Source organism: Acartia tonsa, chromosome 4 (assembly GCF_053477335.1).
Source record: "Acartia tonsa isolate MP-2025a chromosome 4, ASM5347733v1, whole genome shotgun sequence".
In the NCBI taxonomy this organism is placed as follows: Eukaryota; Metazoa; Arthropoda; class Copepoda; order Calanoida; family Acartiidae; genus Acartia; species Acartia tonsa.
In genome coordinates, this window is record NC_137263.1 from 41,438,906 (window position 1) to 41,459,595 (window position 20,690).

Here is a 20,690-nt window from a genome sequence, read left to right on the forward strand (position 1 = left end):
GACGATATTCAACTTTTTCAATCTCTAAATTTTTTCAATTATTTTGTAAAATTTCAATATTTTTCACATTTCTTATCCTTTTCAGGTGAATGTTGTATGTTTGTTTTTTTAAAGCGCAATTTTTTTGTTGTAATTTTTTTTTGGCAATTATATAATTGTATCCTTATACTAAAGTAACAGAATGTCTGTGTGTGTGTCTGTACCGAAGGATCTCGCTAACCGCTGAACCGATCGGGTTCTCCTTAACAGGGTAGCTTCTCATAAGTCCCGGGAAGGTTTATAACTATTTGGGGGGAGGGTACCGCCACCCTCCCAAGAGAAATGACAAACAAATCGAAATTTTTTCAAATTTAGGGGAGACTTCAACGTCAAATAAGGTGGTATCGTACATAAAAAATTAACTTTAACAAACAAAAACATTTAAAGTGCCACTAGAGGCCTCTAGGGGCGTAGCCGCTAGTAAATGTATAAAGTAGTAAGTTCTTTTTTTCTGTTTAAATCTTGCTAAACTCTCAAACGACTGAGTTCTTAATTTAAAAGATGCTTTACAATATATAGCTACTGGGATAGTTTTAGGCCATTTTAATCTAAATTAAAGTGTTTTCATACTCAAGGCTATTTATTTTTCTTTCTACTGTGAATTGAGATACCTAGATGCTACAGGAGAAGCATTGATTTAGTAATAAGCTTTGCGGCTAGGAGGGCAGGCGCCTTATTAATATTGAAAAAAGGGTTGCAATTCACTTGAAATATCATCGTCGGATCTATTTATGTCAGTTTTATTTCCATTTTTATTTTCCTTTCTTGGCAACCTTAGGGATTACCTGTGTTTTATGCAACACTACTGAGTCATTTACTAGTAAATGTTCTTTATTAACACATATATATGTATATATAGATGTATATGAATCCTCCTTAAAACAGAAGTATAAAAGATTTGTTTTACAGTATCAGAGTGTATTTATTTGTATACAATTATAACGAGATGGATAAGACATTTGAGGGACATAGGACAAAATAAATTTCATCACATGTACCCCTAATGAATTTTTGTGTGAGAGAGAGAGAAAAAAAATAAATTAAATAAAAATCAACAGGATAATTTAAACAATCCAATTAAAAAACATAATAGGAGAGAAAGATCATTTTTGATTGAGAGGTGAGGCCCCCGCAGGAATATTGAAGGGCAGGTTATCAGGTAATGGGGGTCCATCCAAAGAAATGGGCTGTCCTTGGCCGCCGCCTCTCAGACCAGTGTTGCCGCCACGACGGGGGTTGCTGCTACCGCCACCGCCTCCACCTCCACGTCTAGGATTTGGAGATCTTTGTCCTGATCCTGACAAGTCGTCGAATTGATCCTCTGGGGGCGGGGCGTTGGTGGTGGGCACCTCACAGTCCTCGGTGGGTGGAGTTACACAACGCTTCCTGTTTTTGTCGAAGACCAGCATGGCGGGACACCTCTGTAGACGAGGGTATCCGCCCTGGCAAGCCCAGTATCTGTTGCAGGATTTGCCGAGAGGCACGTTACCGTTGGCGTCATCCTTGCACAGGGCTGAAATAAAAAATAATATTGAGTTTGCCAAAAAATCTTAGGAAAAATAAAACGTTAGTTGTTGTATTGTATTTCTAACTTATATTTTGTAATAATGAGAGGTAAAATAAGCTTCTTTAGAATCGTAAAAAAAACTATTTAGGCAATTAGAACAATAAAGCAATAAACAAAAAGTAAAAAATTACACTTTCACTAAAATATATTTATTGTATTTCACAGTTGAGATGCTGAGGCGCCGCTACCAAAAACTTTCTCTCAAATTATCTAACTTAGTTTTATGGCACATGATAAAGAAATTTTACACAATGACATGGCATCATTTTCATTTTTAAAAGAAAGTGAAAGTTTTTAAAATTGGTCTTGAGAGATTTTGTCTGAGAAAAGCTAAGCATTAGATTTTATTGACTTTGTCAATTTCTCTTTTAATTGTGCTCTTTCAAAATTTGTGGAAATAAAACCTAAAATAGTTGACTTTGTTGACAAAAGTTTTTTCTTCCAATAAAACAGCCCAAAAACATATTAGACTTGCCTTAAATAAAATTCTTACTGCTTAGATATTTTAAAAAAATACTTACGATGTTTCTGGCAACCAGCAACATTCTGTGGCCAGTCACATGCGTGGGTCTCCTCGTTGTACAGCAGGCCACCAATACAGAACTGTTCAGTGGCTGTTCCGTTCCAGCACGTCCAGTACCTGGTGCAGCTAGTCTCGTGACCGAAAATTCCGTACAACCAGTCACAGTGCTCGGTGCTCTGGGGAGGATCTAAATAGGTATTTTAAGATTAGTACTCTGTAATATTGGTATATTTTCTAAGTTAAGGAAAAAAGAAGGATAATTTTCACCCAATTCTTATGTGTGAAAAAAGATTTTTCAGGGGTGATGGGGGGTTTTGGAGTGATATAAGCGCTATTGCTTTCTAACTCCATTGGTATAAATATAATTAAGAATAAACATTATCATTATATCAGAATTAAGTTAATTAAGAATTAAGTTAGAAAATCGATATAAATCTAATAAAAAATTTAGATTTTTCTGAAATGAAACAGTTCTGTCAAATCTAATTGGGTTCCAGAGCCGTAATATAGTTAAAAATAACAGTTGTTCTTACTATAGCCTTGGCTATATTTGTTGTTGATATAACTGTAAAAAAAAAGATTTAGAACCCACATAAGATGTCTTATTTTACTCTAGGACTGTATTTCCATTTCACCTATGAAAATAATAAAATACTATCATATTCAATGTTTTAAATAATATCTAAATATATGAGTTATCATTTTACAGGATATTAATATTAAAAATAAGGTTCTTAATCAAATATACGTATTATATCAAATAAGATTATGTAATTGACTCAAATAAAAAATCTTATGATTAAAGTGATATCAATATTAATTAATTCACAGTTTTGCCAAATTCCAAATTTTGCATCAAAAGTAAAAATTATGTAAAAAAAGAAATTTTCTCTGAATTAGGCAATTTTTTGACCACAAGTTAACTATTGTGGTTCTTGGAGAAAAAGAGCGAGAGAGAGGGAGAAAGAAAGAGAGGGAGATAGATAAAAAGAGAGAGAGAGAGTTGGTGCAATGTTCCGTGAAAGTGAATGAAGCAATAAGTTTGCAATGCATGTTTTCAAATGATAATAATATAATAATATTATTACAGTTAACATTATCATTGACAATTGAGTTGGTCCTTTCATACCCACCCCCCCCCCCCCCTACAGATCTTACACCAGATTATCACGTACTCTGATAAAGTGAAACTCTTAGCTGGCTACAATAACGATACACCCCATCCACTCCCTTTGTTCCATATATTTCCCTCCTACTGAAAGAACGAACTGGCAAATAAATGATGTTCATGTTAGAAACCTAAACTGAATTTTTCCACTGTCATAATATCCACGTATATTCTGCATCCAATTTTCTTCCTATATGTTTCAAATCATATTACTTGTTGACACAATTTGCCAGTAATATGGTTCTAGGAGCCTTTAAATCACTTTAAACCCTTAAAATAAGGGTAAGAATAATAGAATAATAAAATTGTGGCCGGGATGAGAAAATGGCATACCAACATAATGGATATTGTGTAAAAAAAATCAGTTCGGTTATGCACTAACTTTTCTTTTTCATTGTCTCTTTTTCCCTTTTCTCTCCCTCCCTCTCTCTTTCTAAAGGTCCTTTTTATGTGTCTTTAAATCTCTTTGATGTAAATTGATATGTAATTCTACCATGGTAGCCTTAATAAATTGGGGAAAAAATTGATTGTACAAAAATTTAACCGCTTATATTTTTACAAACACAGAAAAAAATAACCCTCCAACCTTCTCTCCCACCTTTATTTATAGTTTATTTCAAAATAAGGGGGGGGGGGGGTTCTGTGCTCGGCTAGGGACTTTGAGGGAAACAGTCTTCATATTTTTTTTTGAAAAACGATATCTGCTCTACGAGAATGTATTGTATATGCATTAAAGAAGCTACCAACTGCACACAAAACCCTCCGCCATTATTTTTGCCAATGCGAATATTTTAATGGCAAATAATTGAGTAAGTGATTTGGGTGCTTTCCCACAAAGTATCTTGTGGAACATACTTCCCCCACCCTCCCCGATTATCCGGCTAATGTGTTTTGAAAGAAAGGGATCGGTTTGAAAGACAGAGTCTGCTTTGGAAAGATCTAAGGAGGTTTTAGAAAGAATATTTTTCAGAGTTTTGTCCATAATATCCCGTTTTCTTTATGCCTAGCCACTGCGGCTAATCTTAGCACTGGTGTGCATTCCTAAACTCAACCTAACATAACCCATCCCAGGTTAAACCACTTATATGATACTTTTGTTTCAATAGACTTTTTATTCTCCTTTTTTTCAAGTGGGGGGTTTGTTTGCTCCACTAGGTGATTGTTAAGAAATTGCCATGATTTGTTAGGAATGTGCTGCAGTTCTTTAGATATTCCGCGCACATTTTAAAATCACATTTAGGATAATGGACTTGTGTATATTACTGTTTGCAAAAACATTGACAGTTTTTTAGTGTTTTAAATGTATGCAAAAATGCACATTAAAAAGTATTGTAATTTGAACTTCATTCTTTTAAATTACTTTACATATAAAAGCATTATTACTAAGTGCCTAAAATTTGTTTAAAACGTTTTAAAGCTTAATTCAAGCACATACTATGTTGAAATATTACTCACAAGATTAATGAAAATTTCATTTTAAAAGCAGGGATAAAGATGATTCAATTCTTTGTAAAAATGTTTATTATCCATAATTTTTACTTAAAATATTTTTGAAGGAAAGAGGTTTCAGTTGCAATATCCCCTGACCGTTCTCGTACGATATAAATTAAACATTTAGATTTTAAAATCATGGTTTTTGTTATATCAACATATAAAATACTCACTGGCTAAATCTTTATCTTTACAAATATTAGGATGTCTCCAGGGATAGTCGCACCCATCTGCGATACCCTGATTTCTACCGATCCAGACCAACCCGTTGGGACAGTCGTACAGCTCCGGCTGTCCAAACTCACACTCCCAGTATCTGTCACAATACTGGACATCGCCAACAATCTTGGATTTTGCCAGGCACGGGTCATCTTGTAATATTTGCTCTTGTGCCCTTGCTGTTAAAAGAAATAAAAAATATTATATTCTGGATTTAAAAGGCAATCCAGGTATTTTCTTCCTTCAGCAATCCATCTATACACCGACTTCTTAATCGTCCTGGTCTAAAATGTCTAGTTAAATGTGTCAAAGCATGCAAAGTCGAGTGGTTAAAATGGTTTAAAACTATTTACTTACTTCTTTCAGGTCTGCCAGAACAGTCCACATTGTGAGGATAGTCACAGCTGTCAATAAGGCCGAACCTGCCATTGGAATTGTAAACAAGTCCGTTGGGACAGGACTGCAAGAATCCCTGGCCCTCGTAGCAGTCATAGTACAAGTCACAGGCCGACTCGTGGGCGGCGTTCTTTGCATTGCGGTTCTGGCAAGCCTCCTTGCCAACTAAACCTTGGGGAGGTGGCCCACGGTTAAAGCTATTGCCGGAATACTGGCTTTTCTGCACAGGAGGGCCTACAATTCTCTTCCTTGGGGGTGCGGCAGGCTGTGGCTGTACCTGCTGTGGGGCCAGCGGCTCAGGCTGCAGTGGTGGCAGAGCGTTGACATACTGATAATCATAATCGTATAGGTCTTCGTCAACGCCGCCAACACGCCTTCTGCTATTGTCCAAAGCATAGTCTTGTGCTGTCACTGTAGTAAAGTAAAAATATTTTGTCAAAGATTTGTAACTACGACATTCATGGAAAGGAATTGATAGGAAGATGAGAATATTGATAGATAGTTAGAAGAAGAAAATTATAGCAAATTCATAGGATACAAGATAAAAAGAAACAATGGCAGTAATAAAACGTTTGAAAAAATATCACCCCAAGGATGTATTATGTAAAAATTTTATGGACATTAACGTACATATAATATATTGGTAATCTGGAATTTCCATTTCAGAACATATACATATTGTGTAATTGAGTTGGGCAGCTGAACAATACATTTAAATTAATTATTTTAAAAATACTCCTCACAATTCAATCTTCAAAAAAATAAACTTTCTGTTCAATTTGAACTGCTATAACCCTATTAACGCTAATGTGAATGTGAAAATAAAATTTTCAGCTGCCCAGCTGTAATATATTAAGTGGTAATTCCAGCTTATGTAAGTTTGACTTGAGGCCATCAGACTATATCCGTGTCAGAAGTTAACAAAATTTCTTTTAATTTTAAAGATTATAGCAAATTTATTAAAGACTATATAACCCTAAACTCATCAAAACTAAGAAAATAAACCCATTAGTCCTTTCCCTAAACTTTTAATGAATATTGCTGTTTTTAAATGGAGGCCCTGAAAAATAAAATAAATATGCTGTAATAATAAATAAATCTACTTCTTGAATATGTACCTTTAACAATGTTTAAACATTATAAATTTGACATTTTAGGATTTAAAACCTTTTTATTTTTGATTAGCACCATAAATCTAATTGTTAAACAGGCGGACTAAAACTTTCTCTGAGAGTAATCAAATAATGCATCTACACTTTCCCTTTCTATTAGTACATTTTTTATTACAAGAGAGGACACTCTTGGTCAATAGCTTTTTTTATGAAAATAAATGCTCAAAAATGAAACATAATAAACAAGGGAAATTTATTTTTTGATATTTGAATCAGTATCGTTCACATTGAATATAAAATTCCAATATGGATTATGTCCGCTGTGGGCTATCTTGAATCAAACCTAACCTAACCTTGCCAAACAAGATAATCAAAAATTTGAAAAAATGTTAATGAAAATATGAAAACAATAGGAATAGTATGATTAGATCATTTAATTGATAAGATTTATGCTTATGAATTATAAAAATATTTGAAAATAACGTAACTGGACAAAGTGTCTCAAAAATCAGCCATGTGACGTCATAAACATGAGGGATTGTCCATCTCTTTTTTAGTGTCTTCTTTCTCACTTATCCTCTTTTTATGACGTCACATGGCTGATTTTGAGACACTTTGTCCAGTTGCAAAATAACAAGCCTCCCTTTATTTGGCAGGAATCTTGTCTGGCTATTATTGCCTAACAGCTATAAAAAATATCTGGTCATTTAACAAATTTGGGCTAGATAGAGGAAACTTTTAGTGTATATTAAAGTAAAACAAAATAAAAATCTTTTTATTTCCCTTTTAAAAAGTTGCTATCAAAATAAAAGATACCAGAGTTTTCAAAAATAAAGCTTTATATGCTAAAAATGTTTGACTATTTCATATTGATTAACCTGACCCTTATAAAAAACATTACTATCCTTGCTTAGCCCATAGCTCATTATTTAAATGTCATAGGGAATTTCCATTGTAAACAGTTGGTTGCAATAAACCAAAATCTCCTACTCAGACTTTTAATGCAATCCTATTGTTACATCATAATAATCTCTTTAACTTAAGTTTGATTATCATTTAAAGAATAGGAAATGTGTAAGAAAGACACCCAAATTAAGGTCAAACGAATCCGTTATTAAGTGAGCTAGTTTAATTTTAAAAAGTTACAGATTTTTTTCTAAAAGCAGCTAGCAAATAACTGCATAATTTTCCTTCGTATTAAGTAAATTTCCTTTTAAGGACGAAAATCAGGATAGTAGATAAGTAGATTAAAAGTTTGGTTTTATGCTCCCAGCTGCTTCCCTGCTTGGATTATTGCCTAAATGTCATAGGGTAACCCATAAACCAAATTTTAAGTGCAAAACAAGATTGGAGATAAATCTGGGAAAATAATTTTACTTTTTATAAGGCAAATTTTTATTCTTAGAAAACTATAGAGCTCATAATATAAGGGAATACAGATCGAATAATAATAAACAATAAACTATAAACAACTACAAACGTTTTCAAAATCTTGTATCTTTGAAATATAAACTTTTGTTTTTATAGAGAAAAAAAAACAAAAGATCAATAAAATCTCATTAAACCTGCAAAATTTAAACTTGACTGTCTTAAATACTAAATTATTACATCAACTTACTATATAGTGGTTTAATTTTACAGGTCTAACAAGATATGGAAAATATATAGAAAGGAAAGAAAAGAAAAGGAGAAGACTATAAAAATAGATAGAAATGATAAGAAGAATAGATAGAGGAAAAGAAGAACAGCTGTGAAGGTGTAGGATGAAATGCCAGAAAGAAAAAAAACCTGGCACAAAATTATGAAAATTATGTAAAAGAGCGTGTTCAATAATTGAAAATATGAAAAATATAATCATTATTTAAAATAAATTATTTTCACCAAGAGCATATTTTTCTACCATTGAACACATTCTAAAATAAATAAATAAAATAAAGATATTTTCGTAAAAATTTGTCAAAATTTTAATAACACAAAATAATTCCTTAAAAGCATAAATCTTATTTTTAAGAAAGTTTAGATTATAAAAAAAATATAGATTTATAACTTTTAAGGATTTTAACAAATAATTTGTGACAATATATGGAATTTGGAATTACTAAAATAAGTATTATTTAGGTTTTTCTAATCAAAACAAAGCTTTTATTTTAAATAAATATTATCATCATACAGGAGACAATTTATTCATATTCATATAATAAAAATATGATATATTTTTCATCTTTAATTCCTAAATGGTAATACCATAATGAATCTACATAACACATGTAAATGTAAATGTTTTATCTTGATGAAAAAAATAATCTCCTCCCTCTCATTCTCAATTTTCCCTTTAAATATTATGTTTAAATACACATACAACTATGAAACAAATCCCAAATTGCACTGTGCGCCAATTTTCAACATCTAGAAAAATATCTTTTATTCCTAAACTTTTTGCTAAAATATTGTTATCTTATTTATATATAAATGTTTTAAAATAAAATCTCGAGTATACTCCATCACATACTTATACAAAACCTTTCTGTTTTTCCCTTTTTTGAACCAAAGATTTTATTTGAATAATATGTTTAAATTTTCGGGGATTAAATAGTCATTTAAAGTATTATAAAAAACTTTCAAAAATAAAAATAAATCTAAATCAGTAGAAAAAGTAAGAATTTCGAATAATTTTACTAGTTTGATCCGTGGTAATATTATTACTGTATATGAGCATAGTGAGGATTACTAGAAGCACCGAAAAAACTTTTCAGCTTTTTAAAAGATTACTGATAATCCAACTTCTAATTATAATAGTTTATGTTGTTCCTGTGATACTGCAAATGATCCTAATATAATGTAACAGGATGTTTGTAGGATTGTCAATACTTAAGATATATAATACAAACATATGTATTCTTTTAGGAGAAGCTATGTATTGTCCCTAGACAGATTTTAAGGCTATTTTGAAAATGATTTAAAACATTAAAAAAAAAATCACAATTCACAACCCTTGCCTTTTTAATTGCCGTTGTTACATGGGGATTTCGCCCTTTTTCTTTACTTGCAAAGACTGAAGAGGCCAGGGTAGAAGCCAATAACAATTAAAATTGAGAAAAGTTGGTCTGTCTACATTTCTGCAGCTTTTATTACTTAAAAATATACAATTAAAATTTATGTAAAAAACTAGTTCTCTGCAGATTATATTTCATTAAATAAAAAATTTCCATTCTTCTGTACACGTAAATTACTCCCCTCCTTCCCCCTCCCACTTTTGTAATATTGTAATAAATTTCGCAAGTACAGAAATTACGGTATATTTATGATGCAAAAACTTATCTAATGATTATTCGCAAATATCCTATTAATTTGAATACATAACGCAAGTTGACCCCTCTATTACTTTGGAATAAATGGAGTTTATATGGCATAAACTCAATTTAAAATTAATAAGCATTGATTACTTGAATAAGGCATATTCTAATTTTTGGGGAGGGGGGGGGGGTATAAAAGATACATTTTGAATTTCTTGGAAATTGCGGACTTTTCTGGTGCCCTGCTTATCAAGTCAGGCAAAGGAAAATATTTTTAAAAATCAACAAAAGTTATTAAACAGTAAGATCGAATGGTTGGAACATTTACTCCACAATATTGGATTTTGGATGATTTGAGATGGTTGTTTTTTTTCTTTTCCATGCTAATAACCCTGCATCCAATATCTATAAGTTTAAATAATTATGACGAAGCAAGACTCACGTGAACACGATGATGAAAAGATTGGCATGACAAGTAAAAAGTTGTCCGCGATTCGAATCATTAAGCATTGCTTTGAAAAATTATCATTTCGTAATGTGTAATGGCCGCGGTGGCAGGTTTTATTACGTAATTACGTATGGTTGGTCATAATAATAAATCCAGTTAGAAAATTTTAATTATAATTACATCACAATATGTATTTTTTATGTGAAGCTACTCTATCACTAAGGAATTTGTAGGCCAAAATATAACTTTTTTGTTTATGCTGAAGATGGTTCCAGACATAATGAAAGAGAACTTGCTACAATAAAATAATTTGTCTATCTAAATCTATAAATAAATATAAATGCTAATAGCATAATTGTCCTTGTGTATTTGCAATATATGTTATTTTATCATTTTCTAAAAATAAAAACGTTTTCCTTTTATCAAAAGTCATACAATTGTTACTTTCAACGTTTTTGCCAGTCAAATATAATGTTATTATTTTTAAAAATACTCTAGTTGTATGAAACTTATTGGTTTACTGAAAAAATGTGCAGAAAAAAAACTATATAGTTTCCAAAATCATGATTATTTTTGACTGACCCATATGTAGGCGACAAAGTAGTTTTTCTTTGGGTGTAAAATCCCTTCCAGAATGAAAATGGTAAAAATTGAAATATATTATTTCACATATAAAATTTAAATATAAAATGTACGAGTATGAAGAATAAAAAACAAGAACCATTACAACCAAAAGCAGCTATGTTATGAATCCACAATTCAACCAATTCAAATTTTGTTAAAGCCATAACTGTTGCAGTTTAAAAATTTAATTATCTATGATATAAAATTTAAACAAAAAGGCAAAATTGCATATACTGAATTATTGAAAAGCTGCGCAACTAATAAGACATGTTTTGGTAACAAGTGAAACATCTGCCAGAAATACAATGGTTACGATATATACCATATCATTTACATCCACCCCCCCCCCCCCCCCGTATCCATTTAAATCCCCCAATCTGATAAATACTTATTCCCCGTAATAAGCTAAAAACATTTCTGTCTTTTAGCTTTATAAGTAGCAAAGCTTTCCTACAACTTTCCTTTTATCATTTCAGAATTTTTTCTGATCTAGATATTCAAAAACTATCATGCCTCCAACATTTCGGCCAGTCATCTTTAACATTCTTTTTAAAATCATCTTTTATTTTGATTACAATGATTACATTAAAAAGTAATTCTGTAACATGTAGAGAGAAGAAAAAATATCACCTCAATCATAAAAATGACAAAAAAGTTGGGAGCAACCTAGTTTTTCTTTAGATAAATTATCCCTCCCTGACAAAAAAAATCCAAAAACTGAATTTTTTTTTATTTTAAAAACTTTTATGCTATATCCTTGTAGTGGATAATTTTGTCCTTGTATTCATACTAATTATTTGTTTTTTTTCTTGTTTTTTATGTAAACATGTAAAAACCCTCTCCGCCCCCATAAAAAAATTCCCTCCCTCTCCACTTTTTTGGTAGATTTATCATTGATTGACAGTTACAAAAGGGAAAGTAATTATGAAAATGAAATAGTATCTTTTTTCATTTGTAATATGATTACTTTTGGTATTATAGAACATTATCAATTTTGATTTCTAATTCATAAGACTTATTTGAATAACAAAAAAAACTTTAATAAACAATTATTGATTTCAATCATAATTGTCTTTTCTTTGGCGAAAAAAAGCTTGTTTACAAAATTCTATTTTAAACAACTATAAAATGTAAAGATACATTTCTTAAAAATGGGTCTCATGTACCTTCCTACCCTTACACCAACCAAATTAGAATTTGCAACAAAATAAATAACTGCTATCCTTATTTCATACTAATGTTTTACAGTAAGGTTCATCAGGATTATAGCTTCCCTGCACCGGGATTAATAAGCTTAAAAATTTCAAGGGGGGGTTTTAAAATTTAAAAATACGAATTTTTTTAGAATCTAATGTGAAATAAAATTTTACATTTACCATAATAATTTGCAAATGAACTCAAAATGTGAACATTATAAAGATGATTTGATTTTGGCTTCCTATTGTGTGTAATATGTATTTATGTGTGTGTGTGTGTGTGTGTGCCCATATATCCATCTGTATGACATGTAATCTTGTATTGGGAGGTAACCTCTTCTCAGTATGGCTTCTTGCAAGGACAAAGGGATAGGGAAATGGAAGATAAATGCATAATTATACCTTAGAAGTTAAGTGGAACATTAGGAATATTCAATGATAAATAATTATCCTTTCTTTAAGCTAAAAATGCCAAATTTCTCACTTAAAGAATTGAGGGAAAAAAATATATAAAAAAGAATCAATATCCTCTGCCTCCCTGGTGTTCATGTCAACCATACAAATACACACAAAGAGTACTCAAAAATCATAGCAAACAACCAATAATTAAAAATAGCCATAAAATTTGCAAATATTGAATTTTTCATAAGGCCCTTAAAAAGTAAATATGTGAGACCTATAACAGGGCCTAGAACCTATTTAGCATTTATCAGTCAAGCTGTTTGTTTATAATTTTCCAGCAATCTGTTGTAGTTTTCAGTTTTCACACTGCTCTTTTTTTTCTATCATTCGCTGCCGCAGACTTTTCTAAAATTAGGCAGCTGGCGAGACAGAATTAATAACCCAACATTATAAATTAATTTAATTCTAAGAATGGACAGTTTGTGTATAATTAATCAACAATACAGGATCAGAAACGTTTTGTAAAATTTTTTTAACTATTTTACAACAACACCCTTTGTGACAGATCATCCTCGCCCCCAGGAACAGCCCCCTTGTAGCCCCCCGTGGTGACTCGAGGTTGGCTGTCACATAGATTCATGCAGAGGGGGGTTAGGATAAATTTAACCCCTCCCCTGCTGGGATGGGGTTGTTAGGTGATCCTCACTCAATTTATCACCCCAGAGGAAAGAAAGGAAACTGCGAAGATTAAAATTTGGATCTGAATAGGAAATGTCAAAATCGTAAACAAGAATTTGCTTTGCGGAAATATTTACTTACAGGGTGCTAGGATGGGTAAAGAAAAGGCCGATAAGAAACTAGCTAAGGTTCTAAGATACTTTAAGTTCTGTCAAAAAAATAAGAAAAAAATTTTTTTTGGATGCTACTCATATTTTTATTCAAGAAACATAGAGCAATAAAACTTTGGATTTAATTATGTTGAATAGTACAAACATAAAATTTTGTAGACAATTAAAAATTGCTTAAATTTTTATTAGGGGCCGATTTTTGTGCATGTTAGCCTGGTGTAGACTTGCCATTGCCATAATTTCAACCATAACATTCAATTCCAAGAAAGAGCATTACACTTTGTGCCCTAAAGGAACTTGGGGAGCAGGAAATGTTCTTAGATCCAGATATATGCGGGGTATAATCCACATTTTATGGGGGGGGGGGGAGTTTTAGAGCTTGCAAGGGGTTAAAAAGAGCCTTTATGGAGCATGTGAGGATGTAAAAGAGGAGTGTTGCTGAAAAGCAAATGGTTTGTGTGTGTGTGAGTGTGTGTGTATGTGTGTGAGGCATATAACTCAGTTCAAGGATACCCAATGGTTGAATGGTTATAGGCAGCTAGTAAACTTACAGAAGTCAATATAACTTCCTTCTCTACATTTATCTACACAAATAACAGTTTTAAGTCCACCATGAAATTGTCACAAATTATTTTTTGTATTATTAAAGGATTAAGAATTATAATATTTGATTAAAATTTCCTACCTGTGACCACAAGCACAGAAACCACGGCCGTAAAATGGCCCAACATTGTTAAAAAATTTGTGCTGTATAATAGTATAATAGATAGAATAACAAGTTTACAGGCTTATCGCAGGATTTAACTGATTAAAGATTGTAACACATATCTACACCATAGATACGCACGCAAGAGTTTATGCGCACACACGCGCTCTTGCGAGAGGGGGGTTTCGGAAGCCCCCCGTAAATACACCATAATACAGCCCCCCATTTTATACCCCTTCTGACATGGTATTTAATCAGCCCCCCCCCCCTTGCTGCCTGATTGTTGGAAAAGATGGTTGAGGAGATGATATGTGGTATGTATGTATGTGGGTATGTACGTATGATATGGGGACGTATGTGGCGCCTTGCTTTGCTCATGCCATATAGATATACGGATGTTCATGCAATATATAAAAAATATATTTTAGATTCAAATGTTGAATCATAGTAGTGAAGTAGTATCTATTATTGGTTATTTTTGTGGTTGAAGCTAAAGATCTCAGAAAAGCCTGGTCCAATTGGTTAATGTTTTTTTCAGGGAACTCTCATATAACTTCTATGATGATACAAGGCTATTTCTTGCTCGATTAAACTCAGCCCCTAGATGATAGATGCGCGGCCACTGGAGGTGTATTAGGAATAACTTTTTTAAAGATGAAAATATACATTTTTAAACAGAACATCAAAATAATAGTTATGAAAGAATTATTAAAATGAAAAAATTTTGTTTTTTTTTGCTACAGTGAATAAACTTTTTATATGCCTTTGCCCCTCTCCTTTACTCTCTTCAATATATAAAAGAAGTTTCTTTAAAACAACATGCAAAAAAGCAAAGATCTAAAATAAACAGAAGAGCAATTTAACATGGAAACTTATAGGATATCGAACCTTAATAAATTATCAATACAAAAAAAGTACAAACAAAGAATATATAAATTCGTTGCAAAATTACTTATGCACAGCATTCTGTTAAAAGAGATAATTTCAATTTAGTACTTGATTTTGGAGATGTCTTACTTAAAATATTTTACTTCGTTGTCCTAGGAATCAATGTTCCAAAAGTCAGATAAGTAGGATATACAAAAATTGTTGTCAAAAATAAAATAAAAAATAACATGTTTAAAATGGATGAACGGACTTTCTGGTTACGCTTTCTAAATCATACCTAACTGTTATAGGAATCATCATAAAAAGGTTGAAATCGATTAGACAATAATAAAATCTTTAAGGAAAAGAGCTAACCGTTACGTACTTACAGACCCTATTTGTAGTAAAGCTTCCCCTTTAAAAATTCTAAAGATTTAATTATTAGAAGAAGCTTTAACATAAATAAACAACTCTATTTCAATGTCCCCTCCCTTTTATTGGCAAAACATTTTTCTAAAGATGTGTCTTTACATGCATATGTTTTTTGGCTTTTTCAAGAAATTCTTTTTTTAGCTGCATTGTATGAATTTTGGTATATACCACGTAAACTAAAAGTTCCTTTAGAATCATTAGGTACTGTATTGTGGTGTCTAATAACTTCTGCAAATATATCAAAACTTTAAGGTGTTTTATTGTAGCAAAAAGACATAATTGCAAAAAATAAGAATAAGTGCGTTATGATAACAGAAAAGTCTTGGGAAATTGGCAGCATCTGCTGTTGTGATATTTCGCAGAACTGATAGGTTTTTTTAAACATTCAATATTAGAACTTATACGTAAATTATGTTTTACCCTAAATCGTATATGTTAAGTCACAAAGTAGGCCTTCTTTGATAGTGTAGGGTGTAATTATTATAGAGTAATTAAGGATCATTATAACTGAACATTTTATTATTGTTTTTCCCCAATAGATTTTGAGGCAGATATAATTAAGATAATTTTATCGCCAAATCAAAAGAAGATGCAATGACGAAAAAATGGGATGCGCAACGCTGAAAACGCAAAATACGACGACGGCGCGACGCACTTAAGCGTCACAATTTACGCTCCTTCTTCTTCGTGCGTCACCTCCTCTCTTCCCTCCCTTCCTCTTGTATGTGTCGTGAGTGAAAGTGGGTCTCTTCATACATATGCGTGTGTGTGTGTGTGTTTACGAGTGTATAGGTATAGAGGTCAGGTTGCTTGGTTGTGACATCTCTCTCCTCACTTTATCTTTGTCAAGAGCGTGGCTTTTCTTCATCTAATATTATCCGTTATTTTGTCACATTCTCACACATGACCCTAATATTTAGAAAACCCTCTAAAATTACCATGAACTTATTTAAACCAAAGCCAATAAAACCGTTACAGTGCATCTAAGGCTAACCTTAATTAACATTTAACAGGTCTATGGATTCGCAAATTAAAATATAGCTTTCTGAGCCGTCATCTTTAGTTTTAGAATTCTAAAATTCCCTTTGTCTATTCTATCGTCAGTCCGTCTGTAACGCTATGAAGGAAATGTAATTTTATCGGCTGCAATTTAGGATAGACGGCTGAAATTTTTGGCTTATGATTCCCTGTACCAATAAGCATCTAATATATGATTTACTTGGTTAGTCTGTCTGTCGATCATGCTTTAAAAGACAAGTATATTTTTTTGATAAAGGTTTTGTGATTTTTTTATATGATAAATTGTATATTCTCTCCATTTCTGAAAATCTCCAATGCAACTTACTTTGTCCGTTTGTACATTCATGATTTTTGTTGCTTCGCTACTTAAAGATGCTACCATCTTTGTTCGAATTAAATTTTAAATTTAAGATTGTGAAATTATCTGTAGATTACAAAATTGATTTATAGTTAGATTGTAACATACTGCATTGCATAAAAAGATGACAAAATACTCAAGGACTCTTTGGTAGGTCAATAGAAATATTTTAACCTTACTCCATCAGAATGTGAAATTCTGTCATTGGAAGCCTATAAACATTGGCTTAGAATAAAGAGTTACAGAATAATCTAACTTACTTTTAAAATGACGCTATTCATATTTTTAATGGATTAGACAATGGTCAATAAATTGATGTACATTCCCAATAATGATACACAAAGTTGCCCTTTCTGTAGATTAAAATCAGTGGTTAAACGTTTGGACACTCAACTATATGAACTAACCAATTAAAATTCATTAAAAGTACCCAAGCTTGTTAAGTTAACGAATAAGAAAACGTTATTATAAGAATTTGGGGTACTGGTCTAATAAACAGCTAAATTTTCCCACCTTCCTGAGATTAAGGAATCGCTGTTTTTTTAGGGTCGGCTTCAATCCGGCTCCAATGAAAAAATAATATTTTATAGATATTCCAGAATCCAGAGCCACACCTTGAGCCGTGGGGTTCGAGCTCCGCGTCGCTGCATGGTTTGTATGTAATGCCAGTAATTCTATGGTATTTACTTGTTTTCAGTGAAATATGATTTTTAGAAAGTTAAATCAAATGATAAATTGAAGACATCCATGTGTGTGTAGCATAGCAGATAAATACATTAAAAAATGATAACAAGAAAAGTTGAAGAGACACACGGTCCAAAAATATATAGAGTAGGTGTTAGGACAGTCTGGAAAACTATATTTCCTTCCATGTAATTGTACAGTCTACTTGGAATCATATGGACGGATAGGAAAACAAGTTAAACAATATGTGCATGTTCATTGATCAGAAAATCTAAATAAAATAACTCAAAAATATAACTTCAATACCAGCTTAGGTAAAAAATATTCATTTCTAAACAAAATACTGGATAGGAATACCCCATTTATATTTATCTATTCCTTTAAAAAATTGTCTCCACGGAATTATCATATGGATGGAAGGACAGACAAAGGTTATTTGTAAAGAATATGTTTTAAAAAGTTATAAAAAAAAAACTTTGGCCGCAAATAAAAATAAAAAGCAGTAAAAAAATAGGTATAGAAGATTAATGGTTTTAAACTAAATTTGTTTATCTTAATTCGGAGGAAGATTATTTTATTTACCTTTCTCTACATAATTTAACTCTTGTATCAACAAGAAAATAAGAGTAAAGGTTTCGTGATTTTATAATACTTTGCTGTTTATATGTATAAAGTATAAACGAATGATTTAAAATGAATAATGAAAATTAATCAGCGTCTCAGTTTTCAAAGTAATTGAGTGCATTATTTTATTAATGCATGTTTTATCCCCCCCCCCCCCCACTTCCACCCCCTTCCTTGTTTTGTGTGTGTAGTTCTGTATGTTCTTTATTTTTTGGATTATTGAGAATTATTTAAAGTACTTACCCCTAATAAATTCTTTTTCCTTTTAAGTTTCTGAATCCTATCTCTTGTTGTCTCAGATATTGACATCTAAACAGTTTTAATTTCAGGGTTCGGCATCCTGTGAGCCAGAGGGAAATCAACTGTTTACTACAATTTAAAAATCACCTGGAAGTCTTAACTTGATCCAAATATGCCAATCCCTCTTTCAAAGAAGGTGTATCAACTTTTTATTTTATAGCTAGCCGGTTCTTTTAGTAAGTAGTAGATGTAAAATTTTTCATAGAATTCAGATATGCAATCGGTTTTTTTTGTAGACCTCTTATTTTTTAAGTAATTTAAGTTTAAAAAAAAAAAAATTAAGTCGATTTTAAGGTACTAAAATGCAACAAAAAAAAAGAAAGAAAATGGCCATTATGAACAAAAAAAGTAAGATCTTTAATTTGACACCTTACTTTTTTAATTCTGTCAGGTAATTATTGAAAAAATCGATTTTTTTAAACCCACGAGAATAAAAACTTTGAACTTAATTTTATCATTTCACAGGTAAAAAAATATGGGTTCATATATACCTTTAGAATCAGAAAAATATTACGAATCCATTGTAAGCAAAATTGAAAAAGAAAGTTTACAATATAGTATATAAACTACAATAAAAGGAATTAAATGAAAATATCATATTATATTATACAGGCAACGTCTTAATTCTTGAATTGAGTATAAAAATGGGAAGGGGGTAAAGAGGGGGTAAAAAAGGGAAGACGAAAGTGTTGCCTGAACAAAAAATATAATTGGCCATTTGTTTATTTTTTATTTTTTTACTTTTTTTAAAATTTTGCTTACAATGGATTCGTAATATTTTTCTAATTCTAAAGGTATATATGAACCCATATTTTTTTACCTGTGAAATGATAAAATTAAGTTCAAAGTTTTTATTCTTGTGGGTTTAAAAAAATCAATTTTTTCAATAATTACCTGACAAAATTCAAAAAGTAAGGTGTCAAATTAAAGATCTTAATATTTTTGTACATAATGGACATTTTTGTAGGAGTGATGATAGCGTTTACCGCTATTCTATACCTTGCGTTATCAAAAGAGCAGATTTTAACCTATCTATCCTTTGAAATTAGAAGACGTACGTATCAGCCTTCCTAACCTGCAAAGCAATCCTTTAAATGTTGGTTCAGTAAGTAGTTAATCCTAGTCCCGACTCTCAAGGAAACCCAATTCTAACCGATAAGGTTCTCCCTTTCTTAACGGCTTGCCACTAATTCCCTTGACAGTGTTATATTCGAGCTAGGTAAATTATAGAGTAGTTTTCAAACGAGTTTACCAATTAATAACTAATTCCTTATTATTTTATAATTTTATTTTACAAGACTTATTTAAACACAAAACAATCACAAAATATTAATTAGATTTTAATTAGATTACAAGATCTCAAGATTTAATAATATTAGATTTATATAAATGGTGGAGTAATACTAATGAATTTATTTACAAGACAAAACAATTCAAGATTTAATGATATTGGATATATAAAAGGTGGAGTTATACTTATGAATTAAAGGACAAGACAGAACAATTTAAATTCAAAATGGTTGCAATAATTTAGAATAAGACCAAACAAAATTGTACACAAAACTTATTTAAAACAAAGAATTATCAATTAATGTATACTTATTACAGACGTGATAGGTATACCTATCTCAATGGATTATTAATTACTTAAGTATTAATTACTATTCAAAGTTATTTCTTTATTTTAAAATGATAATCAATCAATAGCGTCGGACTTTTTCTGAGGCTTTAAAACAAATCTTTTACTTAATGTTTAGTTTAAGATTTAAAATTAAATAATCAACCAATAGTGTTAAATGTTTACTGAGGCTTTAAATAAATGTTATTTTAGGCTTAGCTTAGGATTTAAATTTTAAAATCAACCAATGGTGTTAAAGGTTTACTGAGGCTTTAAATGAGTGTTACTTAAAACTTTAGCTTAGGATTTTAAAATTAAAAATCAACCAATTGTGTTGGAATTACTGAGGCTTTAATTAATATTACTTAAACCTTCGGCTTAATAAACTTGTTATCAAATGTCAATTATTTCAGGTAGTCAAATTCAACAACTGATGTTTGGTGTACCTTTGGATATGATTAAGGTAATTTAACCAAAGTCTTTGAAGTAAAACTTACTGGATTTCTATAGATCTGGAATTAATTTTCTATGGACTATGTTCTACAAGTGAGATGCTTTAAGTTTGATGGTTGTGAGAAGAGTGAGGAATTTCCAGAAATCCCTTCCTTTTATACTTTTGGGGACGCTTGTTGCGCCCCCTAGACGTCTGGTTTTAACCATAATTAATGGCCATCTTGGCTATCTGTTGCTATGATTGTCACATATCAGACGTCTAAGCTTTTGTGGTTGTTGGTTTTAGACGTCTAAATCACTGA

General features: G+C 31.3%; 1 protein-coding gene across 2 annotated transcripts; it reads right to left on the reverse strand.

Annotated features, from left to right (window-relative positions):
• Positions 1-936: 936 nt before the first annotated feature.
• LOC145317236 (protein obstructor-E-like) lies at positions 937-14,195 on the reverse strand. Of its 2 annotated transcripts, none has more exons than XM_080158220.1 (4): positions 14,012-14,195; positions 5,365-5,814; positions 2,128-2,316; positions 937-1,552 (listed from the first exon to the last, which is right to left on the reverse strand). In XM_080158220.1, exons 1-4 carry the CDS (start codon positions 14,055-14,057, stop codon positions 1,143-1,145), a joined length of 1,095 nt encoding a protein of 364 aa, XP_080014346.1. In that variant the 5' UTR covers positions 14,058-14,195; the 3' UTR covers positions 937-1,142. The 2 variants fall into 2 exon arrangements, with proteins under 2 accessions (XP_080014346.1, XP_080014347.1); XM_080158221.1 differs by lacking the exon at positions 5,365-5,814 and adding an exon at positions 4,962-5,186 and having other exon boundaries at positions 14,012-14,183.
• Positions 14,196-20,690: the final 6,495 nt, after the last annotated feature.

Coding starts and splice junctions, on each gene's coding strand:
- LOC145317236 (XM_080158220.1), bottom strand. CDS start 14,057: ATGTTGGGCCATTTTACGGCCGTGGTTTCTGTGCTTGTGGTCACAG. Junction 5,815..14,011: donor TTCTGTGCTTGTGGTCACAG/GTAGGAAATTTT, acceptor ACTTTACTACAG/TGACAGCACAAGACTATGCT. Junction 1,553..2,127: donor TGCTGGTTGCCAGAAACATC/GTAAGTATTTTT, acceptor TTTTTATTTCAG/CCCTGTGCAAGGATGACGCC.